Source organism: Typopeltis vanoorti, chromosome 3, assembly GCF_054136105.1.
Source record: "Typopeltis vanoorti isolate ZY-2024b chromosome 3, IOZ_Tvanoo_1.0, whole genome shotgun sequence".
Lineage (NCBI taxonomy): Eukaryota > Metazoa > Arthropoda > Arachnida > Uropygi > Thelyphonidae > Typopeltis > Typopeltis vanoorti.
In genome coordinates this window covers 168989306-169015673 of record NC_143551.1, presented here as the reverse complement: position 1 = coordinate 169015673, position 26368 = coordinate 168989306, and the positions used below count along the sequence as shown (strand labels likewise).

At 36.1% G+C, this 26368-nt stretch overlaps 1 protein-coding gene across 1 annotated transcript in view; it reads right to left on the bottom strand.

Moving 5' to 3' along the window:
- LOC150108734 (dual specificity calcium/calmodulin-dependent 3',5'-cyclic nucleotide phosphodiesterase 1A-like) overlaps positions 1–26368 on the bottom strand; it is a 663448-nt gene that overhangs the window by 79212 nt on the left and 557868 nt on the right. Inside the window, exons 11-12 of the mRNA XM_090416188.1 lie at positions 17883–17987; positions 12045–12165 (exon numbers count right to left, since the gene is read on the bottom strand). Coding sequence (XP_090272314.1) covers positions 12045–12165; positions 17883–17987 — 226 coding nt within the window. The remainder of the gene's footprint in view (positions 1–12044; positions 12166–17882; positions 17988–26368) is intronic.

The window sequence follows — 26368 nt, the reverse complement described above, 5'->3', positions numbered from 1 at the left end:
AACAGTACATGATATTGGAATTAGAGGAAATGCTTTAATCTGGATTGCTGATTTCATTAGAGGAAGAAAGATCAAAGTCAGAATCAATGGAACAATATCAAGAGAGTGGAGAACCTGGGCTGGTGTTCCCCAGGGCTCAGTACTCAGTCCCTTATTATTCCTTTTATATGTCAATAACATTCATCCCTACCTTACAGAAGACACAAAAGTAGCTTGCTATGCAGATGATATAGCCATCTGGCACACTAGTGCTAAAATCAAAGAATCAGAGGAGATTCTAAACAAATCCATGAGAGGATTAGAAAAATGGTCAGATGAACTTAAACTCAAAATCAACCCAGACAAAACAAAATTAAGTACCTTTAGTACAGACAGGAAAAATAGACATTCCTACAATCCCAAAGTAATGATCAACTACAAGCTAATTGAAAAAGTCACAAATCCAAAATACCTTGGTATTATGCTTGATCAGGAATTACGTTTTGCACAACACATATCTAACACTTCCAACAGAGCTCTAAAAAAATTAAATATACTGAAAAGGCTTTGTGGAACAAATTGGGGTGCAAAGCCAAAAATCCTCAAAACTACTTACACTACACCAATAAGGCCAATAATGGAATATGCAGCACCTATCTGGTCACCTTCGGCCTCATCGGTAAAGGAAAAATTAGACAAAATATAAGCAAAAGCATCCAAGATTATCACTGGTGCAGTCTCATCCACTAACAACATCAGAGCCCAACAGGAATGTGGGCTTGACCTGCTGGAGGACAGACGAAAATTTGCCACCATAAAATTAAATAATATCAGAAGCTACCAAAATGATCATATCTCCCTAAAAACTTATGAACATTGGAATCAAAAATGCAGACTTCACAGATCATCAACTTTACAATATGATGATACTATCAGGAAGGAAATAGGTCTTGATCAGCTAAATACCCACATAAACAAAGAACCCCTATTTTCCATTCCTTTATGGTCAGATGAACTTAAACTCAAAATCAACCCAGACAAAACAAAATTAAGTACCTTTAGTACAGACAGGAAAAATAGACATTCCTACAATCCCAAAGTAATGATCAACTACAAGCTAATTGAAAAAGTCACAAATCCAAAATACCTTGGTATTATGCTTGATCAGGAATTACGTTTTGCACAACACATATCTAACACTTCCAACAGAGCTCTAAAAAAATTAAATATACTGAAAAGGCTTTGTGGAACAAATTGGGGTGCAAAGCCAAAAATCCTCAAAACTACTTACACTACACCAATAAGGCCAATAATGGAATATGCAGCACCTATCTGGTCACCTTCGGCCTCATCGGTAAAGGAAAAATTAGACAAAATATAAGCAAAAGCATCCAAGATTATCACTGGTGCAGTCTCATCCACTAACAACATCAGAGCCCAACAGGAATGTGGGCTTGACCTGCTGGAGGACAGACGAAAATTTGCCACCATAAAATTAAATAATATCAGAAGCTACCAAAATGATCATATCTCCCTAAAAACTTATGAACATTGGAATCAAAAATGCAGACTTCACAGATCATCAACTTTACAATATGATGATACTATCAGGAAGGAAATAGGTCTTGATCAGCTAAATACCCACATAAACAAAGAACCCCTATTTTCCAGTCCTTTACCTTCAAATACCTCCATAAATCTAAACCTTACCTAACTCTGTACAAAAAAAGAATCAAAAGAAATGCTCAAAGAAAAAGGCCTAAATACTATCAAAGTATTTAGGCCTTTTTCAGTATAACCTGTAGGAAACAGGTTATACCGATGTTGTCAGACACCAATATGATTAATGGAGGTGCTGGTATTCTCCTTCTACTCCCGAAAGGTGAAAAACATTCAATAAAAGTTGGATCTGTGAGAATCGCTTCCAATTTTACCAGCAAACTTTATGCAATAAATAAAGCACTCAAAGCCTACTTAAAATTATCATCATCTCAACAATCTGAAGGAATTATAATTTACAGTGACTCAAGATCAGCTATGGATGCAATCCAGAATGGCAATACCAAGCTCGCACAAGACACCCATAAACTTTTAAATCAACTAAAGTGTTTAGGAAAAAGTTATATTTTACAATGGATTCCTGCTCATGTAGGCACTGATTACAATGAAGCAGCTGATAAATTAGCAAAAGAGGCCAGAGAACTCAACCAAGAAATTCACATGATAACTCTTGCTGATGCTAACACACTAGCAAAAGCTAAACTAATTCTACTGAAATCAGTGATACAAACAACAAATTCCTGAAATCAATGCTGACAGAAAGACCTCCACCATGATAGCAAGACTATGAACAGGACACTATAGAGGAATGAAGACCAATACAGATGATATGAGAACATATAGAAACTGCAACAACTGCCTCAATACTGAACCGACACCCACTCACATCTTTACCTGTCCAGCAACCTTGCAAGAAATAGATCCTAATCCTGAACAACAGCTCTATACAAACAAAATCATCGACATAGCCAAAGCAGTTCAAGGAGCACATGGAAACATCTAAGACTCTTCAAATGACAAGACAACAACAACACCCAATCCAGACATATTGGATTTATTGCAAAGAATAAAAGATTGATGTTCTTGTATTATTTTTTTCTATTGAATGTCTGGTTTGTCCAAAGTAGGAAAGCTGGCAGTCACATGGAACTTGGTATACACCAAGAAGAGACACAGTTGAGCGTTTATCTTTTGAAGATGGGAAATATACGTGGATAGTTTATTAATTATTGCTGTGTGGCTTCACAATATAGGTTTCTTACCTACTTTTTTAGCTAAAATCAATACGTTACACCCTCATATCAAATTCACTATGGAAATTGAAAGAGACAACAAATTATCATTTTAAATTATCAGGTAATTTAACAACATCAATTAACCCACTTTTGGCCGATACATTCTCCAACAATCTGCATATCATCCTTCTCAAAAGACAGGAATCATAAAATGTTTAATTCGATGAGCTAGAACTAATTGTTCAACTTTCATCATTTACAGAAAGAGCTTGGCCTGATTAGCATATCTGCTCTCCCACCAAAAAGCTGCAGGTTCGAATCCTGCTGTGGGCATTGATGTTTGTCATCGTCTGTGAAAATACTAGTGGTGGTGGTGGTGGATGGCAGATGGCATTGGTGTAGATGATGATGATAGTTGCAGTTTGTTGTAGTTGGTTAATCGTGAGTGGTGGAGACAGAGTTGTAGAGTAGGTGCCCTCCCTCGATGAGTCTTTGGACTCCTTGGAGGTGTCAGGTAATAATAATAATAATAATCACAATAATAACTCTCTACTGTCAAACAATATACAAAATTAAATGGCTTCTCTGAAAGAACTACACAACATCTGTTTGACTTCTTATCCAACCAAAATAACACAGAATCAATATGTCAAGTTCCAATCCCATACATCTCCAGCATTTCAGAGCCTATTTCAAGAATTCTGAAGAAATATAATTTAGTAGCTACTTATATTCCTATTAATAAACAATCTTCTAAAGATAAATGCTCAACTATGTCTCTTCTTGGTGTATACCAAGTCCATGTGACTGCCAGCTTTCCTACTTTGGACAAAATGGATGTTCAATAGGAAAAAAAAAATACAAGAACATCAATCTTATATTCTTCACAACAAATCTGATAAGTCTGGATTGGTGCAACACGGAATAGAGGCAGACCACAACATTCTCTGGTTTAAAACTTGTCTTCTACACAGGTATCGGTATAAATTTGAACACCTACTTAAAGAGAGTGCTGAGGACTTACTTCACTGCCCTAACTTGAATCGGAACGGCTGCCTATCCTTGTCAAAAATATGGGAAAGTTTGATCCGAATAACACATTAATTAAATTTTTTTTTTTTTATTAACACCAATAATGATATTTACAAAGACAGAAGGTCCTAAGAAACCACCTGGATTCTACATCTGTCTAATGATCTGTTTAGTATGCTATTATAAATTAAGTTTTTGTATGATGTCATAAATAAATTTTTTGTATGATAATATAAATTATGAGGGTGGTCTCAGCCTCAACCATAGATGGCGACACTATCGGCAAGATTTTTTTTTTTGTAAGTTGACATATCTGTCATAAGCATTCATGTGAAATTGCAAGTCATTCTATCAAGTAGTTTGTTTTATACAGCTGTCAAAAGTGTTGTCTGTATAGAATGGATAGAATTGCGTATCGTGTGGTTATAAATTTCTTTGTAAAAGAAGGTTTAATGCCAAAAGAAATTCATTCGAAGTTCATAAATGTTTATGGGCACTCTTCTCCTTTGTTTTCGACATTTAAGAAATGGCTTGCTGAGTTTAAATATGGCCGTACAGCCTTGAAGATGATCCACGTGAAGGACATGCAAAAAAATGCAACAACACCAGATATCACTGATCAAATGCACGATATGGTATTGGATGACCGGCGAGTCAAAATACATGAAATTGCTGAGACTATATGCATTTCAAAAGAATGTGTAGAATATATTTTGCATGAAAAATTGCATATGAAAATGCTTTGTGCAAGATGGGTGCTGTGCTTGCTCACAACAGATCATAACCGCACTTGCATGAAAATCTCTGAACAGTGCTTGGAGTGTTTTTAACAAGAATAAAACTGATTTTGTGTGTTGATTTTATACTATGGATGAGACTTGGATTCACCATTACACACCAGAATCCAGACAGCAGTCAAAACAGTGGACAGAAGCCAGTTGTTCCAGCCAAAGAAGACAAAGTCAGTTCCATTCAGTAGGAAAGGTCATGGCATTGGTGTTTTGGGATGATAAAGGCATTTTGTTTATTAATCATCTTGAAAAGGGTAAAACAATAACTGGGGAATATTATTCTGATCTTTTAACCAGACTAGACAAAAAAATTCATGAGAAAAGACCCATTTTGCAGAAGAAAAAAATCATCTTTCATCAGGACAATGCACTTGCCCACAAAGATGTTTTGGTAATGGGAAAATTAAGGGATCTGCACTATGAATTGTTGGAACATCCACCCTATTCCCCAGATTTGGCTCCCTCTGACTTCTGTCTCTTCCCAAAACTAAAACTCTTCCTCGCTGGTCGGCATGTTTCTTCTAATCAAAAGGTGATTACAGCTGTAGAAGGGTATTGTGTGCAGATCTTACTGAGAACCACCACAGGGACAGGATTGGATGGAACATCACTGGAATAAATGTATTAGTCTTAAGGGAGATTATGTTGAAAAATAAAAATAATTTTGAAATTCTAAATTCGTTTTTTCATTGTTAGGACGAGAACTTTTCAGACTGCCCTCGTATATAATTATTTATGCAATTTCATTTGCATTTTTAAAAATTACGGAGACAACTACCGTGTTTGAATGAAAACTTTAGTTTAATATAACTAAAATCTACAATTCGACGTTTCGACCTTTATGTCAAGATCATCTTCTGGAGCATACAACTATACACAGAAAACAAGCTATTAAAGATACTGACCAACCGCTACAACAAATTGTTGGCCTGACCTCTGGTGAAAAAAAAAATAAATAAATAAATAAAAAAAATAATTATAAAATAAAATAAATTAAAAAAAAAAAAAATATATATATATATATCATCATCATCATCATCATCATCATCATCATCATCATCATCAAATTCCTGCCATGTACCCTCAAGGGGTGTACAGGATATGACAGTACTACATGAAAAAATTACATCATTACTAACTTCCTATCTACAATTTTCCTCCAAATCAGTCTGTTACTTGTCAAGACTCCAACATTATCAGATCTTATATTTCTATCGTCTAAGGCACTTTGTACCGTATCAATCCACCTATACCTTGGTCTTCCTCTGGGTCGTTTTCCTGCCAACCTGGCAGAGAACACTTGTTTTGCTAATCTTTCCTCTCCCATTCTATTTAAGTGACCATACCATCTGAGATTAGCTCTGCTAACGCATTCCTGGATGCTGACAATCTCAAGTTCTTTCCTAATATCCTCATTTTTAATATGATATTGCCATTGATGCCATCTGTTCACGCCTCTAATCTTTCTCAGGACTCTCATATCTGCGGTCTCTAGTCTTTGGTCAAGTGTTTTACTTCTGACCCAGCTCTCAGATCCATAAGTTAAAATTGGTTTGAACACAGTCTTGTATACAGCTAATTTAGTGTTCCGACTAATTTCTTTCTTATTCCATATGAATTTATTCAATTGACTTCCCACCATACCAGCTTTGCTGATTCTGTTGTCTATTTCTATATTTAGTTTACCATCTTCAGTAAAAATTGTGCCTAAGTAGCTGAAATGTTTTACTTGTTCCACAGGTTCACCATCCACAACACAGTTGACATTTTCAATGATTCTGCCTATTTTCATTGTCTTTGTCTTTTTATTGCTGACCTTCATACCATATCTATTACAACAGCTATTCAATTTAGTCAAAGACTCTTGCAGACTTGTAGCGGATTTATTTAGAAGTATAACATCATCCGCATAAAGCAAAGAGCTGACATTAACATCTCCAATTTTGATATCAGGTTTAATACCACATTCCTTCATAATGTGATCCATATAGATAATGAATAACAGAGGGGATAATGTACATCCTTGTCTCACACCAGATTTAACATTAAACCATCTTCCTGTACTTCCTTCAATTCTAACTGCTGACTCACAACTCAAATAAAGACTAAGTATTGCTTGATATAATGCCCCATTGACACCATATAACTGCAGCGTATTGAATAGCTTCTCTCTTGGCACCTTGTCATATGCCTTTTCCAAATCGACAAAACTTAAATACAGATCTTTGTTATATTCCCATGCTTTCTCGACTATTTGTCGTAAAGTGAAGATCTGATCCTGACAGCCTCTATTTGGCCTGAATCCAGCTTGTTCTTTACCAAGCTTTTCTTCCACAATTCTTCTCAACCGTTTCTCAAGTATACTTGCATAGATCTTGCCAGGAACACTCAGTAGGGAAATACCTCTGTAATTCTCACATTCAGTTTTATTTCCCTTTTTATATATGGGTACTATGAGAGCTCTACACCAATCATCGGGAATTCGACCCTCTGTCCAGGCTTTCTGAACTATGCAGTGCAGCCACTGTAAGACTCTTATACCACCATACTTCAGCATTTCTGGTCGAATATCATCTACTCCTGCTGCCTTTCCACATTTCAAGCCTTTGATGGCTTTTTCTACTTCAAGTATGGATATGTATTCCTGACTGCATGCCTGGTCAGTGTTTTTTATCACTGTGCTGTCATCACTGCTTGTTTCATTTAGCAGTTTTTCAAAGTAATTACTCCATACTTCAAGGATATCTTTTTCTCCTGTTTTCATTTCACCTTTATCATCTCTAATTCCTTTTACAGCACTCTTTCCTCCATTCCTAAGCTTCTTCAACAACCTCCAGAATATTTTGCCACCTTCTTGATATTTATTTTCTATATTCTTGCCAAAGTCCTCCCATGACTTTTGTTTAGCTAGTTTCCATATATATATATATAAAATATATATATATATATATATATATATAAATAAAATAAATAAAAAAAAAAAAATTATACATCAACGCTAGTCCTATTATTAGTGTTATCTGTTGGTTGTAGAAATACATTGGGCGCAACAACAAGTATCTATCTATATACATATAATAACAACATGTTATACCTGTACATTCCAGCCAGTTGGTATGGAATGGCTTCTAATAATAGTTGTAGATTGGCTAGAGTCCTGACTTATGCTGGATCTTATATATAAGGTAGACTGAATGTGTGCCATCCAGATCCTTGGAATTTTCATGCCTTCTTTGTTGTTGATATCTGGATGGTTTATCAAGATTTCGCAGGCTTCCTTGAATTTCCTTTCATACCAGGTTTTTGTGTGGTGTAACGAGCGGGTGCTTTTCCAGTTGATTTGGTGTAAGGTGTTAAGCACGTGGTCTGAAAGGCCTGCTTCACCATAATGGTTATATTTAATGTATCTAATGTGTTCTTTCTGGTGTATAGGGATTGTCCGTCCTGTTTCACCAATGTACGGTAAGTTACAGGTGCAGCGGATCCAAATATCAACAACAATGAAGGCATGAAAATTCCAAGGATCTGGATGGCACACATTCAGCCTACCTAATATATAAGATCCAGCATAAGTCAGGACTCTAGCCAATCTACAACTATTATTAGATGCCATTCCATACTAACTGGCTGGAATGTACAGGTATAACATGTTGTTATTATATCTATATAGATAGTTACTTGTTGTTGCGCCCAATGTATTTCTACAACCAACAGATATCACTAATAATAGGACTCTAGCATTGATGTATAATTTTTTATTTTTATTTTTTATTTTATTTATTTATATATATATATTTTTTTTATTTTATTTTATAATTATTATTATTATTTTTTATTTTTATTTATTTATTTATTTATTTTTTTTTTTCACCAGAGGTCAGGCCAACAATTGTTATAGCGGTTGGTCAGTATCTTTAACAAACCAGCTTGATTGTAGTGTAGCTTGTTTTCTGTGTATAGTGGTATGCTCCAGAAGATGACCTTGACATAAAGGTCGAAACGTCGAATTGTAGATTTTAGGTATATTAAACCAAAGTTTTCATTCAAACACGGTAGTTGTCTCCATAATTTTCAAAAATGCATTCGGATCACTGTGCAAGCCTAAAAGAAAGGATTTATGCAATTTCTTTACACTTTTATGATTAACCTTTTCTTCAGTGAAAGTATAATGTTAGTGACTTAACATCACACGAGCTATTTTGAATAAATCAATTGTTTGCATTCTATTTTGAATAAATCAATTGTTTGCCTTCTACCTTGCAAAAAACTGTTGTTTATGCCACTGACGATAGTTTGTTAATTTCAAACTGAAATATTTGGTAGTATATTTAATAAATAATACTTTCCTTGTGTTTACGTGTAGATAATTTATAGATGAACTGATGTAGTCCTTGGAAACTTGAGATGTTCTTACATATGGAAGAAAATTCATGTACTTATATTAATTTGGAAGAAAACAGGAATCTAGTGATAATGTATTTCATCATGCAGTACTGTGATATTTATCACATACCCCTTTAGGAATTTGATAATGATGAGGAATAAAAATGATTAATAGTCAAAATCAGCATAGTCAAAAATGATTAATACATACTGACAGTATTGCTGAATGTTGTTTGCACATATTACACATGATAGTCAAAATATATTTCACAGGCAATTTTTGCTTGCTTATGCTATGGTAAAAGAAGAATAGTGTTGTTGGGAAAGTTGTAGGCATGTTGCCCAGATACGATAACAGTGAATTGAGAAGGAGAGTAGAGATAATGAATAGTAAGATGGCTGACTTGTGTGAGGCAAAGGGAGTTCAATTTGTAAATCTGTGGAGCAAATTTGAAGGGAAGTTCAAATGGTATAAAGCTGATGGATTACATTTAAATGGGTTTGGTGTTGGGCATTTAGAAAGGCTAATGTTTTCTGAGAAGGCACAGAATTAAGAAGTTAATATAGCAAATGATCAGAGTCTACCTGATCATTTGCTATATGGAACTATTTGCTATTTGAAACAGGATAGCACATATCAACAGATTGTACAGCAGGAGGAAGATGGATATGAGGTTGAAGATGTGGTTGCAGCAGCATAAGGTGATGGAATGTATAAAGCTGAGGATGAGACTGGTGAGAATGGAAATCACAGTCAGGGTCAGGGAAATGGGAGTGGTCAAACCGAAGAGAGAGGTGTAGTATAACAGCTAGAATAGAGAATGCTTGTGCCGGTATGATGGCATCAAACACACAGCGATTGTTATGTTTATACACAAGTGTAAGGAGTTTTAGAAACAAGAGAGCTGATTGAGACAGTATTATTATTATTAAGGGCAACTCCAAGAAGTCCTTAGACTTATCGAAAGAAGCCCTAAAGTATGCGCAAAAGTAATTGGAATAAGTGAAACTTGGTTGTCTGAGGAGAATGTGATGTCAGGAATAGAATTAGAAGGATATATAATTTTCCAGAAGGATAGAAATATGAAAAGAGGATGGGGGTGGGGTGCTGTTAATGATTGCAGAGGAACTGTGTCTGCAAAGTGTGGAAGTTGATGGCGCATGCACAGATTCAAAAGCAAACTAGAGACTTTAATGTTTTAGATTTGGTGATAACTTAACAAGATGTAGTTCTTAATGAGATGTTGACACTGCTGCCCATTGGTGAAAGTGATCATGAAGTACTTGTTTGGGAAGTAATGAAACAAGAATAGGTCACTGCCAAAAATGGATACATGTGGAAGTATAAAGTAGGTGATTATAGGAAGCTCTGTAGTTGGTTAGTATCAATATGTTGGGTAGATGAGCTAAGCGAAAAAGATGTTAAAAATGCATGGAAACTCATGAGGCAATATGTGACAAAAGCAATGTATGACTGCATACCGAGGGTTAAGCGAGTAAATAGCACAGGAGTGAAATGGATGAACAGCGAAATCAAGAAGTTGTTCTAGAAAAGAAAATGTTATGGAGGAGGCACAAGGCAGCTGGTGATGATAAGATACATGAAGAGTATAAGGTGCAGGCTAGGAAGGTAACAAGCATGGTAAAGAAAGAAAAGGTGCAGTATGAGAGGAGATTGGCTAGTCACACCAAGGTTAACTTAAAGGAATTTTCCGCTACATGGCAAGCAAGAGGAAGAATAATTATGGCAGACTAATATTGGTGGATAGTCATGGCAGCAGCCTAACAGCTGCAAAAGATATAGTTTAATTATTAAACAAACACTTTATCAGCATATATCATACTGGTATAAATTATCCGGTACAATATATAGAAGAGAAGCAAGCATTAGGAGAATTGGAAGTGAAAAGAGCAGTGTCTCAAAAAAGAAGGGTAACCAGAGGCATGCCCCAGGGTTCTGTTCTTGGGCACCTTCTGTTTAACTTGTTTGTAAACGATATATCATGTGAACTGACTGGGGATCTTCAGTTATATGCTGATGATGCAAAGTTGAGATGAATTATAAGTAGCACTGCTGATACTGAATCCTTTCAGGAAGATTTAAATAGACTTTTTTTACTTGGACAAAAGAGTGGGGTTGTAGTTTTAATATCAATAAGTGCAAGGTGTTGCATTTTGGAGTGCAGAAATATAAGACTGTGCACTATATCAATGGCGCCATACTGCAGGAAGTGGATGAGATTAGAGATTTGGGAATGATGGTTGACATCATTCCCATCACTTCAGTAGACTGAAGTTTAGAGGGCATATTGCTTGGATTGCAAAGGTTGCACGTCATAGTGCTGCTATGATAAGAAGTACTCTAACGTGCAAGGATAAGGAAGTGGTTTTGCTACTGTATTCTTCTTTCTGCCTTCTAGTCAGACCACACTTAGAGTATTGTGCTCAGATATGGCCACCTGGTTTTCAATGTGATGTGGAGACATTGGAGAGGGTCCAGAGACGAGTGAGTAAGACAATGGTAGGAGTTTGCAATACTGGCTATGGAGAGAAGTTGAAGAGATGTGGATTGCAGAGTTTGGTGGAAGAGAGGTGATATGATAGAGATGTTTAAGTTAGTGAGAGGATTTTATCAGATTAATCCAGAGGGAATTATAAAAAGAGGAGTAGAAGGTGATAGGAGAAGAACCAGAGGTCATTCCTGGAAGTTATGTAAAAGTGTGGTGAAGAAGGGTGTGAGGAGTAGATTTTTTATACAGAGAATTGTCAGTGAATGGAATGCATTACCAGAATGTGTTGTTAATGCAAGGAGTGTTAAAGACTTTAAGATTCTATATGATATATATGTTGTCAATTGAATGAACCTCCCACGATGAGTCTGTCGACTCCATGGAGGGTGTAATAATAATAATAATAATATGGACAAAAAATATATATAATTTCTTGTTTCGTCTAATTTTTGTATGTTGTGACATTATGACTAGTGATGATATTGCAATAGCTCTCTTTGAGTCACTGTTTACCATAAGTAAAAGGTAAATTTAACCAGTGATAAACTATTTACCTGAAGAAAGAACTCCTCCATCAGAAGCAAAGTCCACTTTCGATGTAGAAACCATTTTTTACTAGGATGACTGATATCACAACAGTGAAGTACTAGAGACAAGGCCTTTGCTTTATCAACTCTGAAATATATGGAAAAGAAAGAATGCTTACTAAATATCACAAATGTTTTCAGTGAAAGAACCTTCCACAACATACAACAACATATATATATATATATATATATATGTATATATATATATATATAGAGAGAGAGAGAGAGATAGATAGATATGCACTCTTCTTCTTCTTCCTAGCATTAGGTAATGCTTGGTGCGGGGGCCGCTGAAAATCCAGTTATGGGAGGGATGGTCTACTTTTCCCATAGTGACCCATGAGATACATATATATCCCACGGGTCACACACACACACACACACACACACACACACACACACACACACACACACACACACACACACACACACACACACACACACACACACAATCTACGAATAATTGTCTGGATACTTTAACAATTTATAATTGATACCAGCAGGCAAACCCTAATATTGACTATGTCCAACTTTGGCTTTGATCACCTCTTGCACCCTTTGAGGGAGGTTTTCCACTAATGTGAAGCAGACATCAGGTGGAATTTGTGTCCATTCCTCCATCAAAGCAGCACTGAGTTCAGTGACAGATTGAGGACATGCTGCTCTGGACCTCAATCACTGCTCCAATTTGTCCCACAGGTGTTTGATAAGATTGAGGTTAGGACTCTGCACAGGGTAGTTGTTTAACACCATCTCTTCATACCATTCCATAACAGCTATAGCTTTGTGGCACGGGACAATGTCGTCCTGATAGTAACACGGCTCCAATCTAAAACTCCACTGTGTAGGCAGCACCTGATTATCCAGAATATCAGGTCCTGCCTACACTGTGGAGTACCCATGAGCTGCCTTCATGGAACCACAGACGATGACCAGTGGTCCAACTCCAAACCAGATGAATGCATCCCACAGCATTATTCCTCCACCACTAAACTTTACTTGGGTACAACACTGTGGTAACAAGCGTTCAATAGGATGCCTCCACACCCACACCCTGCCATCAGACTGGAAACAGGTGAACCTTGATTCATCACTCCAGAGTACCATTTAACACTGGTCAATTGTTCAGTTCACACACTCTTTGCACCAGACCAGACGAGCTGCCTTGTTCGTTGTTGTGATGTTCGGCTTGTGTGCTACTGCTCTTCTGTGGAAACTCAATAAATGGAGTTCTTTTTCATACAGTATTAGTGCTCACCATGGTGTTACTGGCCTTCTGGAACTCAACATGGATGGTCTGTGCTGATTGTAGCAGGTTTATGCATACCACCCATTTTAACACACTCCTGCCGCTGTCAGTCATTTTTTGCAGAAAACAACTGGTACAGGAAAACACACAGGGGTGGGTTCCTGCACTAGTGATGCCAGAACATCTCCATTTGTTGATCACATCACCAACCATTGATTTTGGATGCTCCAGTTGAGTGGCAATGGCACGTATGGACATGCCATCAATGTGACAGCCCATGATGATACCTCTGTTGAAGTCACTGAGTTGACGTCGTGTTACCATACCACCTGTATCCAACTGCTATAATGAAATACTGATTCCAAAAATCTTTACACTGGTTTTTATGTATTAACAAACCTGGAATGTTCCATAACTTCAAATAACAGGAGTGTCTGAACAATTATTGATAGATTGTGTGTGCGTGTGTGTGTACACCATACACTTATGATGACCTTCGAAATGCAAAGTGATTGCTATAAATGTCTCAATAAAGAAGCTTATTAACCAAGACTTCTCATGATCATATCATTATTATTGATTTGTCAGATGGCTAGTTTTAATCATCTGACAAACCACACAGAAGGATGTATAAACTGGATCTGATGGAAATGGAAATAGGGCTGGTAGCACAGATAAGAAGATAGTTGTCAGAAAGTCAGGTTTAAGAGAATGAGGCTGAATAGTGTTGCATGTCATAGGGCTCTACTTTTCAATTGATGCTGTTCTTTTAATATACCAACAATAATGGGAGGGACAGCGTGGAGAGCACAGTCAACTATTTGCTAATATAGATGAGTCAGGAAAGGCAGAAAGAATGATTCTGATATAGAATCTCTGCAGAGATTAAAATGGGAATGGGCAGAAGATAATGGATATCAATTTCAAATTGAAATTAACAGGGAGTTGATTTCAAGGATCACACTGCTGTATAATGTGTTACTGCAATGATGACGAATGCACTGAGTTGTGGAGATAAGAAAGTTATTCTTATTTATAAGGACTACAGTGCTCAAATCTGGTTGTCTATATTCTATGGAGATAAAAATAATATCAGAAAAGAGTTAGAAACCATAACCATGATAAAATTAGGACTGTTGATTATATTGATTACAAAGAAAGATTAAGGTAATTTTGAACATCACTCCATAATCCATGGCCTACTCCACTTCCTCCCGTATATTCTACAAATGACATATGCAGTTCCCACTTGTGGATCACACAATTTAAAACCACCTTATTAATTAGCCAACTTTTCAGCTTATTCACCTCCTACTAAAGAGTTCCAACATGGGCAGTAATGTAATAACCATTCCAAATTTTACATCGTCTGCAAACAATTGAATATCTCCTGCAATCCATTGACAACATCATTGCCATAAAGGTAAACATTAATGGTCTCAGCACAAGAACCATGTAAAACCCTACTTGTAATATCCTTGATACAATTTTCAATTCATTCCACTAGTTTGGTGTCTAAATCCATTGTTTCAACTTAAATATCAACTTATCATATTGCATCCTAACAAATGCCTTTGCAAAATCCAGAAAACCATATATGCCTTTCTTTCATCAGCCACTTTTGTTAGTTTATTATAAAAGGCTTATTACGCATTACTGCAATAAGAGTATTCCTTAACCCATCCATACTAACCATAATTAGTATTGCTTATCTACCCAAATCTCTATTCAAGATCTTACTAATTTCTCAAACTCATCTGCAGTCTATCTTACCTTCAAAAAACAGCCAGAACAATGGCAGTGTCAGTTCTTTGACATTCCTTAAAACATATAGTAAACTCTCATTATAGCATGTTTTGTTCCTAAAAGAATGCAGAGGATTGAAGAATTAGTGAATGAAGTGGATGTGTGTTTTGAATATTAGATGTAATACCATAATAAATGGTGCTTCCATAGTGTAACTGGAAGAACAGCAGAACATTGTGCCCATTGATTGGAAAAGAGCTGGGTTCGATTCTTGTCATGACAAGGGAAGGTGAGTTAGCTGATCTCATTTGGAGATAGCAAGGTTTTTCATCCTATGTACAGATAAATTGGCCTTCAGAACACACATAATTTACAGACAAAAATACTGTTGTTGGCGATAATGGGTGGTAGATGGCGATGATGGTAGTAGCTTCACAGTAGGAGAATTAAGTAGTAATGGAGAGGGTGCAATGTATTTAGTGAAGTAGAGTACATTGCTCTCCAATGATGAGTCCTTGGACTCTCTGGAGGTGTCACATAATAATAATATAAAATGCTCAGTAAACAGCTCAACTGCATCCATCCACTGCATCAGTTACCCAATGGTACTTTCATCTAGGGAAGTCATTCATCCACAATCATTTCTCTTCCTACTGGACACAAAGCAAAATAACTCCTTAGGATTTTCCTTGGATCACAGTGCTAGTCTCCTCTCATATTCTGTTTTTATCTTCCTTACTATAAAGCTGAAGCTAGAGTTTCATAGCTTGAGTTTTATATTTCTCATGCAACTGCTCTCCACTTTTCTCTTTATACTTTTCCATTGCATCCTTTTCATCTGCAATTCCTATTGATTTCCCTAGTCATCCAATTTACTCCTAATTTCTTTATCTTTCTCAATCAAGGTACACAACTCACCACTACTGCTAACTAATATTTCTTAAGTAGCTTGCATGCACTACATCATATTTCCTTCAAATTCTTCTATCCATATGACTGCCTCTATTGTTTTTTTAAGTCTATCATAATCTATATATAACCTGCCTTATCAATAAATTCCTTTCTTCTTGATACTTCTGCATACCTGTTCATTCCCCAAGTCAACTCCAATGATCAAGCTCACTAAATAGAGCAAGGATAATGTCTCAGTTGCAGTCAGATTTTCTCATGCTATAACCACATCTAAAACTTCTGATCCTTCTGAAACTTGTGTTCATGCATGTAGCATCAGCTGCTTAAAACATTTGTCACTCAAGAATTCCAGAAATTCATTCCCCTTATTATCACAATGTAATGAGAATGATGTCAAATCAGCAAAAATATTATTATTATTACATGACACTTCCAGGGAGTCCAAAGACTCATCGAGGGAAGGCACCTGCTCTACACCTCTCTGTCTCCACCACTCAATCCATCAACTACAGTGAACCACAGCTACACCAACACCATCTACTGTCCACTACCACTAGTATTTTCACAGACAATCACAAACATCCATGCCCATGGCAGGATTCGAACCCACAGCCTTTTGGCTGGAGAGTGGATATGCTAAACATTTGGCCAACAAGGCCAGCAAAAAAAAAAAAAAAAAACTTGGCAGGGGTAGGATCCAAACCCATGCCTCCGAAGAGACTGGTGCTTTAAACCAGCACTTCAGACCACTCAGCCACCCTACCATATATGGATAGGGAAAATATTTTCTTACTTATCACACTCAAAACAGTTCCTGAAGGATTGAATGCGCTTATTATAGTATTCACACAAGCTTCAGAAAGCTGTTTAATTCTGCTGCATCCTATTCTAAATGTCATAAGCAAAACACTATCAAATAGGCATCCTTTCCATTTCAGAAACAGACAAAAAAATTCTGATGGAGTCAAGCTAGAGGAGTAAGGGGGTAGACTGCATGCTGCAACTTGCTTTTGAACCAGAAATTTCTGCACACCGCTTACTGCATGAGCAAAAGTAACACCCACCAACCACCACTGTCCCAAAGCTGGCTGGCTGCATGTGTTTGATTCTCACAAACAAATATTTTAATGCCTCTGTGTAAGCAGTCATTGTTGGTAACAGTGCTTCCTTCTGAAATAAACTCCTCATGGATTATTCCTTTGTGATTAGCAAAGTTCTGATATGCAATATCTGATATCTGAAAATTAATTTTCTTGGTCCTGGTGAACTTGGTGATTTGTCATCCTCTAATTTTGTTCTCAGGATCATGTTAAAAATAATAACTCTTGTTTCCCATTAATAATGCTGTTTAATAAACCAGATTCACTATATAGAATTGATATAGTAAAATTTTAACCAAGGGGAATGCTAAACAAGTTCTGCATGTTTAGTAGTCACCATAGCAAATATGCCAGAGAATGATAGGGCATTGAAAGAGCAGGTGTAACTGTCCATGAGCTAGTATACCAAGATTTTCCTGGCATTATGTTTTATATTGCTTAAAACTGAAATTATAAAATAAAACTGTAAATCAATTCTATATGTTTGAACAAAATCTTTACAAGTATCCAATCATCCCAGTTTTTCTTTGTCATACAGCAAGGAACAAACTGAAATTTTTATTTTTTCCAAGTCTGTGATAAATATGGACATGATTTCTTATACACATTTAACTGACCTTCTGCATTCTTAGAGCTAGTATACCAAGATTTTCCCATTATGTTTTATATTGCTTAAAACTGAAATTATAAAATAAAACTGTAAATCAATTCTATATGTTTTCTTTGCCTATCTCTGGCATTAGATTTGTTTCTTAAAGAAACATGTTTCTTGCTGTAAAACTGGTATTTAAAACATACCCAAAAGTTGAATGTCCTAATAATGTCTTCATTGACTTGATTTGCTGAAAATGGGAAGACATATCTGTAGCCAATACCATTTCAATCAACAGAGTCCTGAACTCCCTGAAATCAACAAATAATAAAAAGTCATGTCATAAAGTTTATTTCTTTTGATACTAAGAAGACAACAAATGTAATTATATATATAATCACTACATTTATGAGATTAAACTGAAGTCTTATAATTTCATAAATTTATAATTTCTATAATAGTTTAGATTCAATATTAAATATCTAGGATATGAATAAGGAAATACCATGCATTCCAACAGCAATATTATTATTATTATTATTTAGACATCCACAAGACTCATCATGGGAGGTCCCCCCCCCTAGGAAACACAAAGTATATCATACCACTCCTTAAAGTCATTGATCATTCTCACTCTCACCACTCTATCAGGCAATGCATTCCACGTTCAACCACCCTCCATGCAAAGAAACCACTCCTTATCCTCTTGCTCACAGTTTCCTTTCGTAACTTCCAGGGATGGCCCCTTGTCATCACTCCTTCCCACTGTTCAACCAAGCGAAAGAACTCCCCAGTGTCAATCCTGTAACCACCTGTCAACAGTTTAAAACTGTCAATCATATTACCTCTCCTTCTTCTATCCACCAAATTCTGCAGTCCCCATTCCCTCAGCTGATCCTCATAACTAACATTATACAGTCCTGAAACCATCTTTGTTATCTGCCTTTGTACCCTTTCCACAGTTAATTTATCCCCTTCAAATCCTGGGGACCAAATCTGAGAAGAATAGTCTAAGTGTGATCTGATCAGGGTCTTATACAACGGAGTGATAACTCTTTTATCTCTGCAGATCAGCATGCTTCTCATTATTGCAGCAATCCTCTGTGTTACTTTCACCACCTTTGAAATATGTCCCCTGAATTTCAGGTTTATATCAATCAACTCAGATCTCTTGTCTCCCCTACTTCCTCCAGTATAGCTCCTCCAACAGGGTATGCAGCATCCCATCGATGTGTCCCAAACCTCAAAACCTTACATTTTGCTGAATTAAACCGACAAACCCCATTCAATTGCCTATCTGCCTAGCTTATTCAAATCCTCTTGCAGGGCTACCACATCTGCACTATTATTAATAACCCTTTCCAGTTTCACATCATCCCAGTGGTGTAGCTAGAGCTTTTGCTGCCCAGAGCATTCCCTAAGTTTGCCGCCATCTCAATACACATCAAAAATACTACAAAAGGGAAATAAATTAAAACACTACGTTTATTTTTGAAGTAAAACTTTAATTCCAACATTCTGAAATGTAATTTTTCTTGCTTTTCTGTTAGCAAAATCGTCGATGACATTGGCAAGTCTATTTCATAGTAATGTAGGTAATTCTTGATCAATTTTAATTTAGAAAATTCCTCTCACAACTAGCAACACTTACAGCAATTGTGAGGAAAATTCATAGTAGTATTCCAATATTTGGAAATGAGTTCTTGAGACTGTATTTTAGAATTAACTACAAAAGTTCAAAACGGTTCAAAGTGCCACTTGGGGCAGATCGCCCCCTCTAGTTACACCCCTGCAATCCAATGACAATGTCATTGATATAAAGGTTAAACAATATAGGACCCAGTACTGAGCCCTGTGGGACCCCACTTGTAACCCTCTGCCTCCTTAAAACTGCCCCACCATACACAACTATCCGATACCTATTGGACAGCCAATCCGTAATCCAATTGACCAACCTGGCATCCAAACCCATGTGCTGCAGTCAAATATCAGCTTATCATGTGAAACCCTGTCAAATGCCTTTGCTAAATCCCAAAAAATTGCAGTATATGCCTTTCCCTCATCTACTGCTCTTGTAACTTTATTATAAAAGGCATCCGCGCAGTTAGCCTAGTGGCTATGCGCTTCGCAACCATATGCTGGGGAAGGAGTGTCCTGGGTTTGATTCCCATCACCGATGTGAGGAGCTTAAGGATCTTCCTCATCCATAGCCAAGTTAGCCAGTCTTGGGCGTGGACAGCAGGGTTTTTCCCCCAGTTTATCTGGGGTTTTTCATCCCTCAAGCAGGCAAACCGACCCCATGAACACACGGATCTACAGTCATAAATACTTAACCCCCCATGAGGGGGCTCAACTCGCCCCAATAGGGACGAGTTGAGATTTATTCAAACAGAGTTCCAATAGGAACTTTATATGAATAAATAAATAAATTATAAAAGGCTAGCATATTATTAAAACAAGAGTGCCCCTTCAGAAATCCATGTTGACTCTCACAGATAACATTGCCCTCATCTACCCCATGCTGTAAACGGTCCCTAACCAGTTTCTCCAAGATCTTAACAACTAATGATGACACACAAACTGACCTATAATTATACACTTCCAGTCTGCTACTGCCCTTATGCAATGGCACCATCTTACCTTCCTTCCATTCCCTGGGTACCTTTCTCCTAGCCAGACTTTCATTGAAAAGCTAGGTGAAAGGAGCTGTCGGTTCTTTAGCACATTCTCTCAAAACTAGTGGTGAAATACCATCCAATCCCACAGCTTTATTGACATCCAGAGTATTCAGTATTTGGAACATGCTCTCCTCCTGCAGCTCTAAACCTTGAACCTGCCCTATCCCTCTAGTATTAAAATTTACTCCTCCAGGATGAAATACACCAATAAATGTTCATTGAATAATTCCACTGTCCTCTGCATCTCAGTCACTCTATTCCCATTTTTATCCCACAATGTCATTCTTCCACAATCATTTCTAATCCTACTGGGCACATAGGTAAAAATTCCCTAGGATTTTCATTTGATCTTAGGGCCAATCTCTTCTCGTATTCCAGTTTTGCCTTCCTTACCATACTAGCCACTCTCCTGGCCTGTGTGTTATATTCTTCATGTATCTTCTCTTCACCTGTCTCCTTATATCTCTTCCATAGCCTCTTTTTCACATACAGTTCCTGTTTAATATTGTTTGTCATCCACTTTACACCAAATTCTGTCCTCTTCTTCACTTGTGGAATACAGTTTACTATTGCTGCTAACAAATATTCCTTCACAATTTCCCAAGCACTAATGATGATATTCTGGCCTTCTAATTCTTCCCTCCATGAAACTTCCTCAAGTTGATGTCTAAGACTATTACAATCACCTGCCTTATAATTCCACATATGTTCCCATGTCTTTGATAATCCTGCATGTTTAGCGGATGGAAACTATAACAGATATCAAATCAACTAACCTCATCCTCTTGTGGTATGACAACATAGCTCCTGTTATCACAAATGGTGCTATGATGACAGTATCATCAGGATAAGAATAATGCTTTTAGTTGGAGGAAATGCTTCTCACATATCTTATTTCTCATATGGATTTAATTTGGAGGAAGTAAAGTTCAAAGGACTTAAGGTAGCCTTGCCACTGACCTACACACTGCCAGTTAGTAATCTGATATGAGGAATTTTTACATTACTTTAAAGTAATAAAAGAGAAGCATTCAGATGGACTCTTTGGATGTTGAAAGTTGTTTTTTACTTGGTTAGAAAGTAAATTATATTTGCCAAGAAATTATATTCTTGTTTAATCTTTTTTTTTTTTTTTAAATAACATTATGCAGTTCTGAAAAACAAGTGTTTTGCATTGTGAGATACTAAGGTAATTGATTCTAGGAGCAAGGCTTATACGTTGGTCATACATAACTGGTAATTAGTTTACGGAATAAAAAACGCATATAAAGTATATTAATTAAAGATAACTTTAATAAGTAACTGCTGCACATACCGTATCTTTATATTCCTGAAGATGGCAACGTGACGTTGCTGAAATATAGAAGTTATTTATTAAAGTTATCTTTAATTAATATACTTTATATGCGTTGTTAGTTCTGTAAACTAATTACCAGTTAAGGTAATTGATGTGAAGCAATCAGCCTCTATATACAAGTAGCCTAGTCATGAAGATACTTCATGTGAAAACTTTGTTTGCTTACACTTAGAAAAAGGAATTAAACAAAAATATAATTTCTTGGCAAGTATAATTTGATGGAAAATGACCATGGAATAAATATTGGTAAATTGGTAAAATAAAAGTAGAAACAACAAAACATAACGAATCAATACTGGAAGAGGAAGAATGTAAGAGAAACAACTCCTAAAGAAATTATGATAAATACAAAAGCAAAGAAGAAAATAACAGGAACCACGAAAAAAGAGAACTTCGATATAATATATAGTCGAGTCAGTAGAAACAAAATGGCACAGGTAGACATTTTCATTTCATAAATCTATTTCAAAAACAGATAAATTGCAACAAATATTAGAATGAAAGAATAATAGAATCAAACTAGATTAAAAATAAATTGAGGCTACTTATAAGAATTAATTGGACTTACTCCGGAAGAAGGAAAAGAAGATGACTGCATTGAATTCCTTGAACAATTACAGAGCAAATAATAAGATAAATGAAAATTATTTTGTGATATTGGCAGGAGATTTAAATGCAAGAAATGGAAAAACAAAAATTAATAGAATTTGTAGTATATAATAAGCTTAAATAATTAATTCTTTCTACAAGCAATAATTAAATTTACATGGTCTGCAAGTGAATGGAAATCAATTATAGAGTACGTTATGGGATGGAATTGATTATATAAATAATATAAAAAATAATATAATAAAAAATAATATAAATATTATATTTATAGATATTTATTAATTTATATTTTATATTAGACTTATACTGGATTAATTAGATGAAAAAATATTAAAATTTTCTTTAGATGGCAGATATACAAATGCTATGAAAGAGGCAAAAATCAATTGCCTCCATACTAAGATAAAATTAACACTGCACCTAAAATGCTAGAGTTAATGAAGAAGTAAAAAAAAAGTGTGAAACATCCCATAAAACCAGATTATTAAATGATATAAATATATAGTGCCATGTGAGCAAAGAATTACCAATGCTTAGATGGTGCTAGAAAAAGCAAAGATGTGAAATCAGAATGGTAAAAATATTTACATCATTTTTATATAAAAACAATACTAAACAAAGCAGTAAATAAAATTCTAAAAAGTTTATTTAAAAAAAAAATTAAAAATATGGGATGATGATATTTAATAAAAAAAATATTGTACATGGCCAAGAAGTGAAATATTAGAAGTTGAAATAGATATAAAAGAATACAAGTCATATCTAAAAAAAAAAAAAAATAATAATAAAAAAAACAGATTTGCTATAATTTAGAATATGACGTGTGTGTGTGTGTGTGTGTGTGTGTGTGTGTGTGTGTGTGTGTGTGTGTGTGTGTGTGTGTGTGTGTGTGTGTGTGTGTGTGTGCATGTAAAATCCAATGCCTATAACATTTTGAAGAATCTAATTATGAATATTAGAGAAAAGTATTAATGCCAAATTTTTTTGCTTATTCTAAAATATTCTAAAGGTAAGATATTATATATGATATTATGATATCAGGTGTGCCGTGTAATAATAATAATAATAATATTAAAAGTTTGAAATTTCATGGTGACAGCTTCATTGGGCAAAAGAGATGGCCACACAGTAGTATACTTAGATTTTGGAAAGGCTTTCGATAGATTACCACATGATAAGTTGATAATCAAACTAGAGCAGTCGCCAGGATGGTAAAGGTGCCAAAGAGGAGGAAATACTTTTAAAAAAACGTTTTTTTAAGGTGATTTTTTATTGGGTGGGGGGGGGGGGATAGGGGGACCAACTAAAGTTTTGCACACAGGCACCGGACACTACTGGGTATAGGGGTGCCAACTAAAGTTTTGCACACAGGCGCCGGACACTACTGGCACACCCCTGGGTTGGATATTAGACTAGTGCACTGGATTTGAAATTGGCTATCTGATAGGTATCAGCAAGCTGTGTGCCTCAGGAGTCGTGTCTAACATGTCAATTTCCTAAAGTACTTCTGACTGAATCAATTCTATTTACATCTTAGTCTTCCTCTCAGTCTCTTTCCTGCTGGCTTCACATGAAACACCTATTTTGCTAATGTTTCCTTTCCCTTTCTGTTTAAGTGGCCATACCACCTTAGATTAGCTCTGCTCACACATTCTTGAATGCTAATAATGTCAAGTTCCTTTCAAATTCTTTGGGTAAATAAACTCAGTGATCATCATCGTCATGTTGTACCACAAATACATATGATGGTATAGCATGATGATGAATGAGTTTATTCACTAAAAATTACTGGAATAAATGAAACATGGTTGGATAAGGATGAAATCACTGACAGGAATAGAAATGGAAGTGTGTGATGTTTTTTCTGAGGACAGAAAGGACAAGAAGGTGGGAAAGAGAGAGAGAGATGCCGATGAAAGCAGGAGAATTATGTTCCCACAAAGTGAAGATGCAAGAGGGAAACAGTGGCAATGGTTTTGAGTTAGTAAAGTGTAAGGTGGAGGTTGACAGGAAGAGATATTTAGTTTGGATTTTGCTATAGGTAAGGAAATGTGGAGGATGAAAAAAGAAGAAATGTATAAGCAACTTGGGTTAGTGAACAAGGGAATGGTGATCATAATGGGTGATATTAATTATGGTAATATAGACTCAAATGAAGAGATGCCATTTGGAATAAGGAAAATGAATTTTTTGAGAGACAACTATCTTAGGCAGTATTTAAAGGAGTCCAAGAGTCTTAGATTTGATCATTTCATCAGAGGATGAGATTGTGAGTGGGGTGTCACATTTCCCTCCAGTTGGTGAGAGTGACCATGAAGTAATCACTGGATGGTAGTGGTCAGCTATATGAAAACTTCTGTGAGGAAATGATACATGTAGAACTCAAAGGGTGATGAGAGACAGCTTGGAGCTATAGCATGGAATAAGGAGTTAAGCTGGAAGTAGATATTTAACATCAATGTGTGAATGTATTCAGAATGTTAAAAGGCTAAATAATGTACATGTAAGGTGCATAAATGAGGAGATTAAACATGAAATCTGGAAGAAGAAGAAGTATAAAAGGCACTGTTGCACAAAGAGTAGGGTAGATAGGTAGCTTAATTGGTAATTACAGCAAAAGTACATGAACAGAAATTAACAAATAAAGTCAAGAGAATCCTTGAGGATTTTTCAATATATGACAAGTAGAAGGAAAAACAATTATGATAAGATGATGTTAATGGATGAAAATGGTACATTGGTAACCTTTGCAGAGGAGATACTTGAGGTATTCAGTGAACAGTTCATCAGGGTGCTTCTTCTTCATCATTGTGAAATCATGAAAAGCATATGTGTGGAGGAAATAAGAGATGATAGCTTAATTGTAAATGACCAGGAAGTATATGAAGAGTTAGCATCAGCCTAGCCATACCTACTTTGCAAGTCATGCCACAACAAAGGTCTCTAAGGAGAGGAAGTAAGGTAAAATTGCTCCACTTCACAAAGGTGTTGATAAGATTGAGGCTATAAATTTCAAGCTAATCTGTATATTTGGAGTTATAATAAAGGTATTTGAGATTGATGATAGCAGTATTCTATGTAATTGTCCATCATGGGTTTGTTAAAGGAAGGTTATGTTTTTCCAATTTACTTATAGACTACAAAAAAGTGATGAAAACATTGGACAAGGGAGTGTATATACAGTGGTATGCTTAGATATTGCAAAGGCTTTTGACAGATTACCACAAAAAAGTTGGTAAATGGGTTGGAACAGATGGGATTTGATACTGGATCAGCAAGTTGGATGGGTGACTGGCTGTCAGATAGTATAAGCAAGTTGTGTATGGGCTTGCAGTAGCCTGAAAGAGGAAGGTCATTAGTGTGTTACATGGGATCTAATTTGGGACCACTGTTGTTTAAATTCTATATTACTGTTGTGGGGACAGGTTTAACTGGAGATATGCAATTGTTTGCAGATGATGAAAAATTGGAGAGAATGATGAGAAGTTGAGCAGATGTTGTGGTCTAACAGGAGGGTTTAGACTATGAATGGACAAGTGAGTGAAATTCTCATTTTTTAGGCACCAATGGGATGCAGTTGGTGGGAAAATTTAAAGGAGGTAGAAGGGATGGGAGATCTGGGAGTGGAGGGGAAGGACCTGAAGTTCACAGGTCACATTGTACAAGTTGTGAGGTTGCCACATGAGATTACGGCAATGATGTGGTGGATCTTGACATGCAGTAATAAAGAAGCTATGGTTCCATTGTATAAGGCGTTGATCAAGCCTCAAATGGATTATTGTGCACAGAGTTAGTTACCTGGATTTCAAGGTGATAAAGACATGTTAGAAACATCTAGAGATGATTGACTTAAGTGGTAAGTGATCTCTGGAAGGTGAGGTGCAAAGAGATAGTGGAATGCAATATGCAAAGCCTTGAGAATAGAAGGAGGAGGATGAGAGGGAATATGATTGAGACATAAGTTGGTATTGGGATTGTTACTAGGTTAATGTAGAAGAAATGTTTCATAAAATGGGAGATGGGGGGGGTGTAGAATAAGAGACCATTC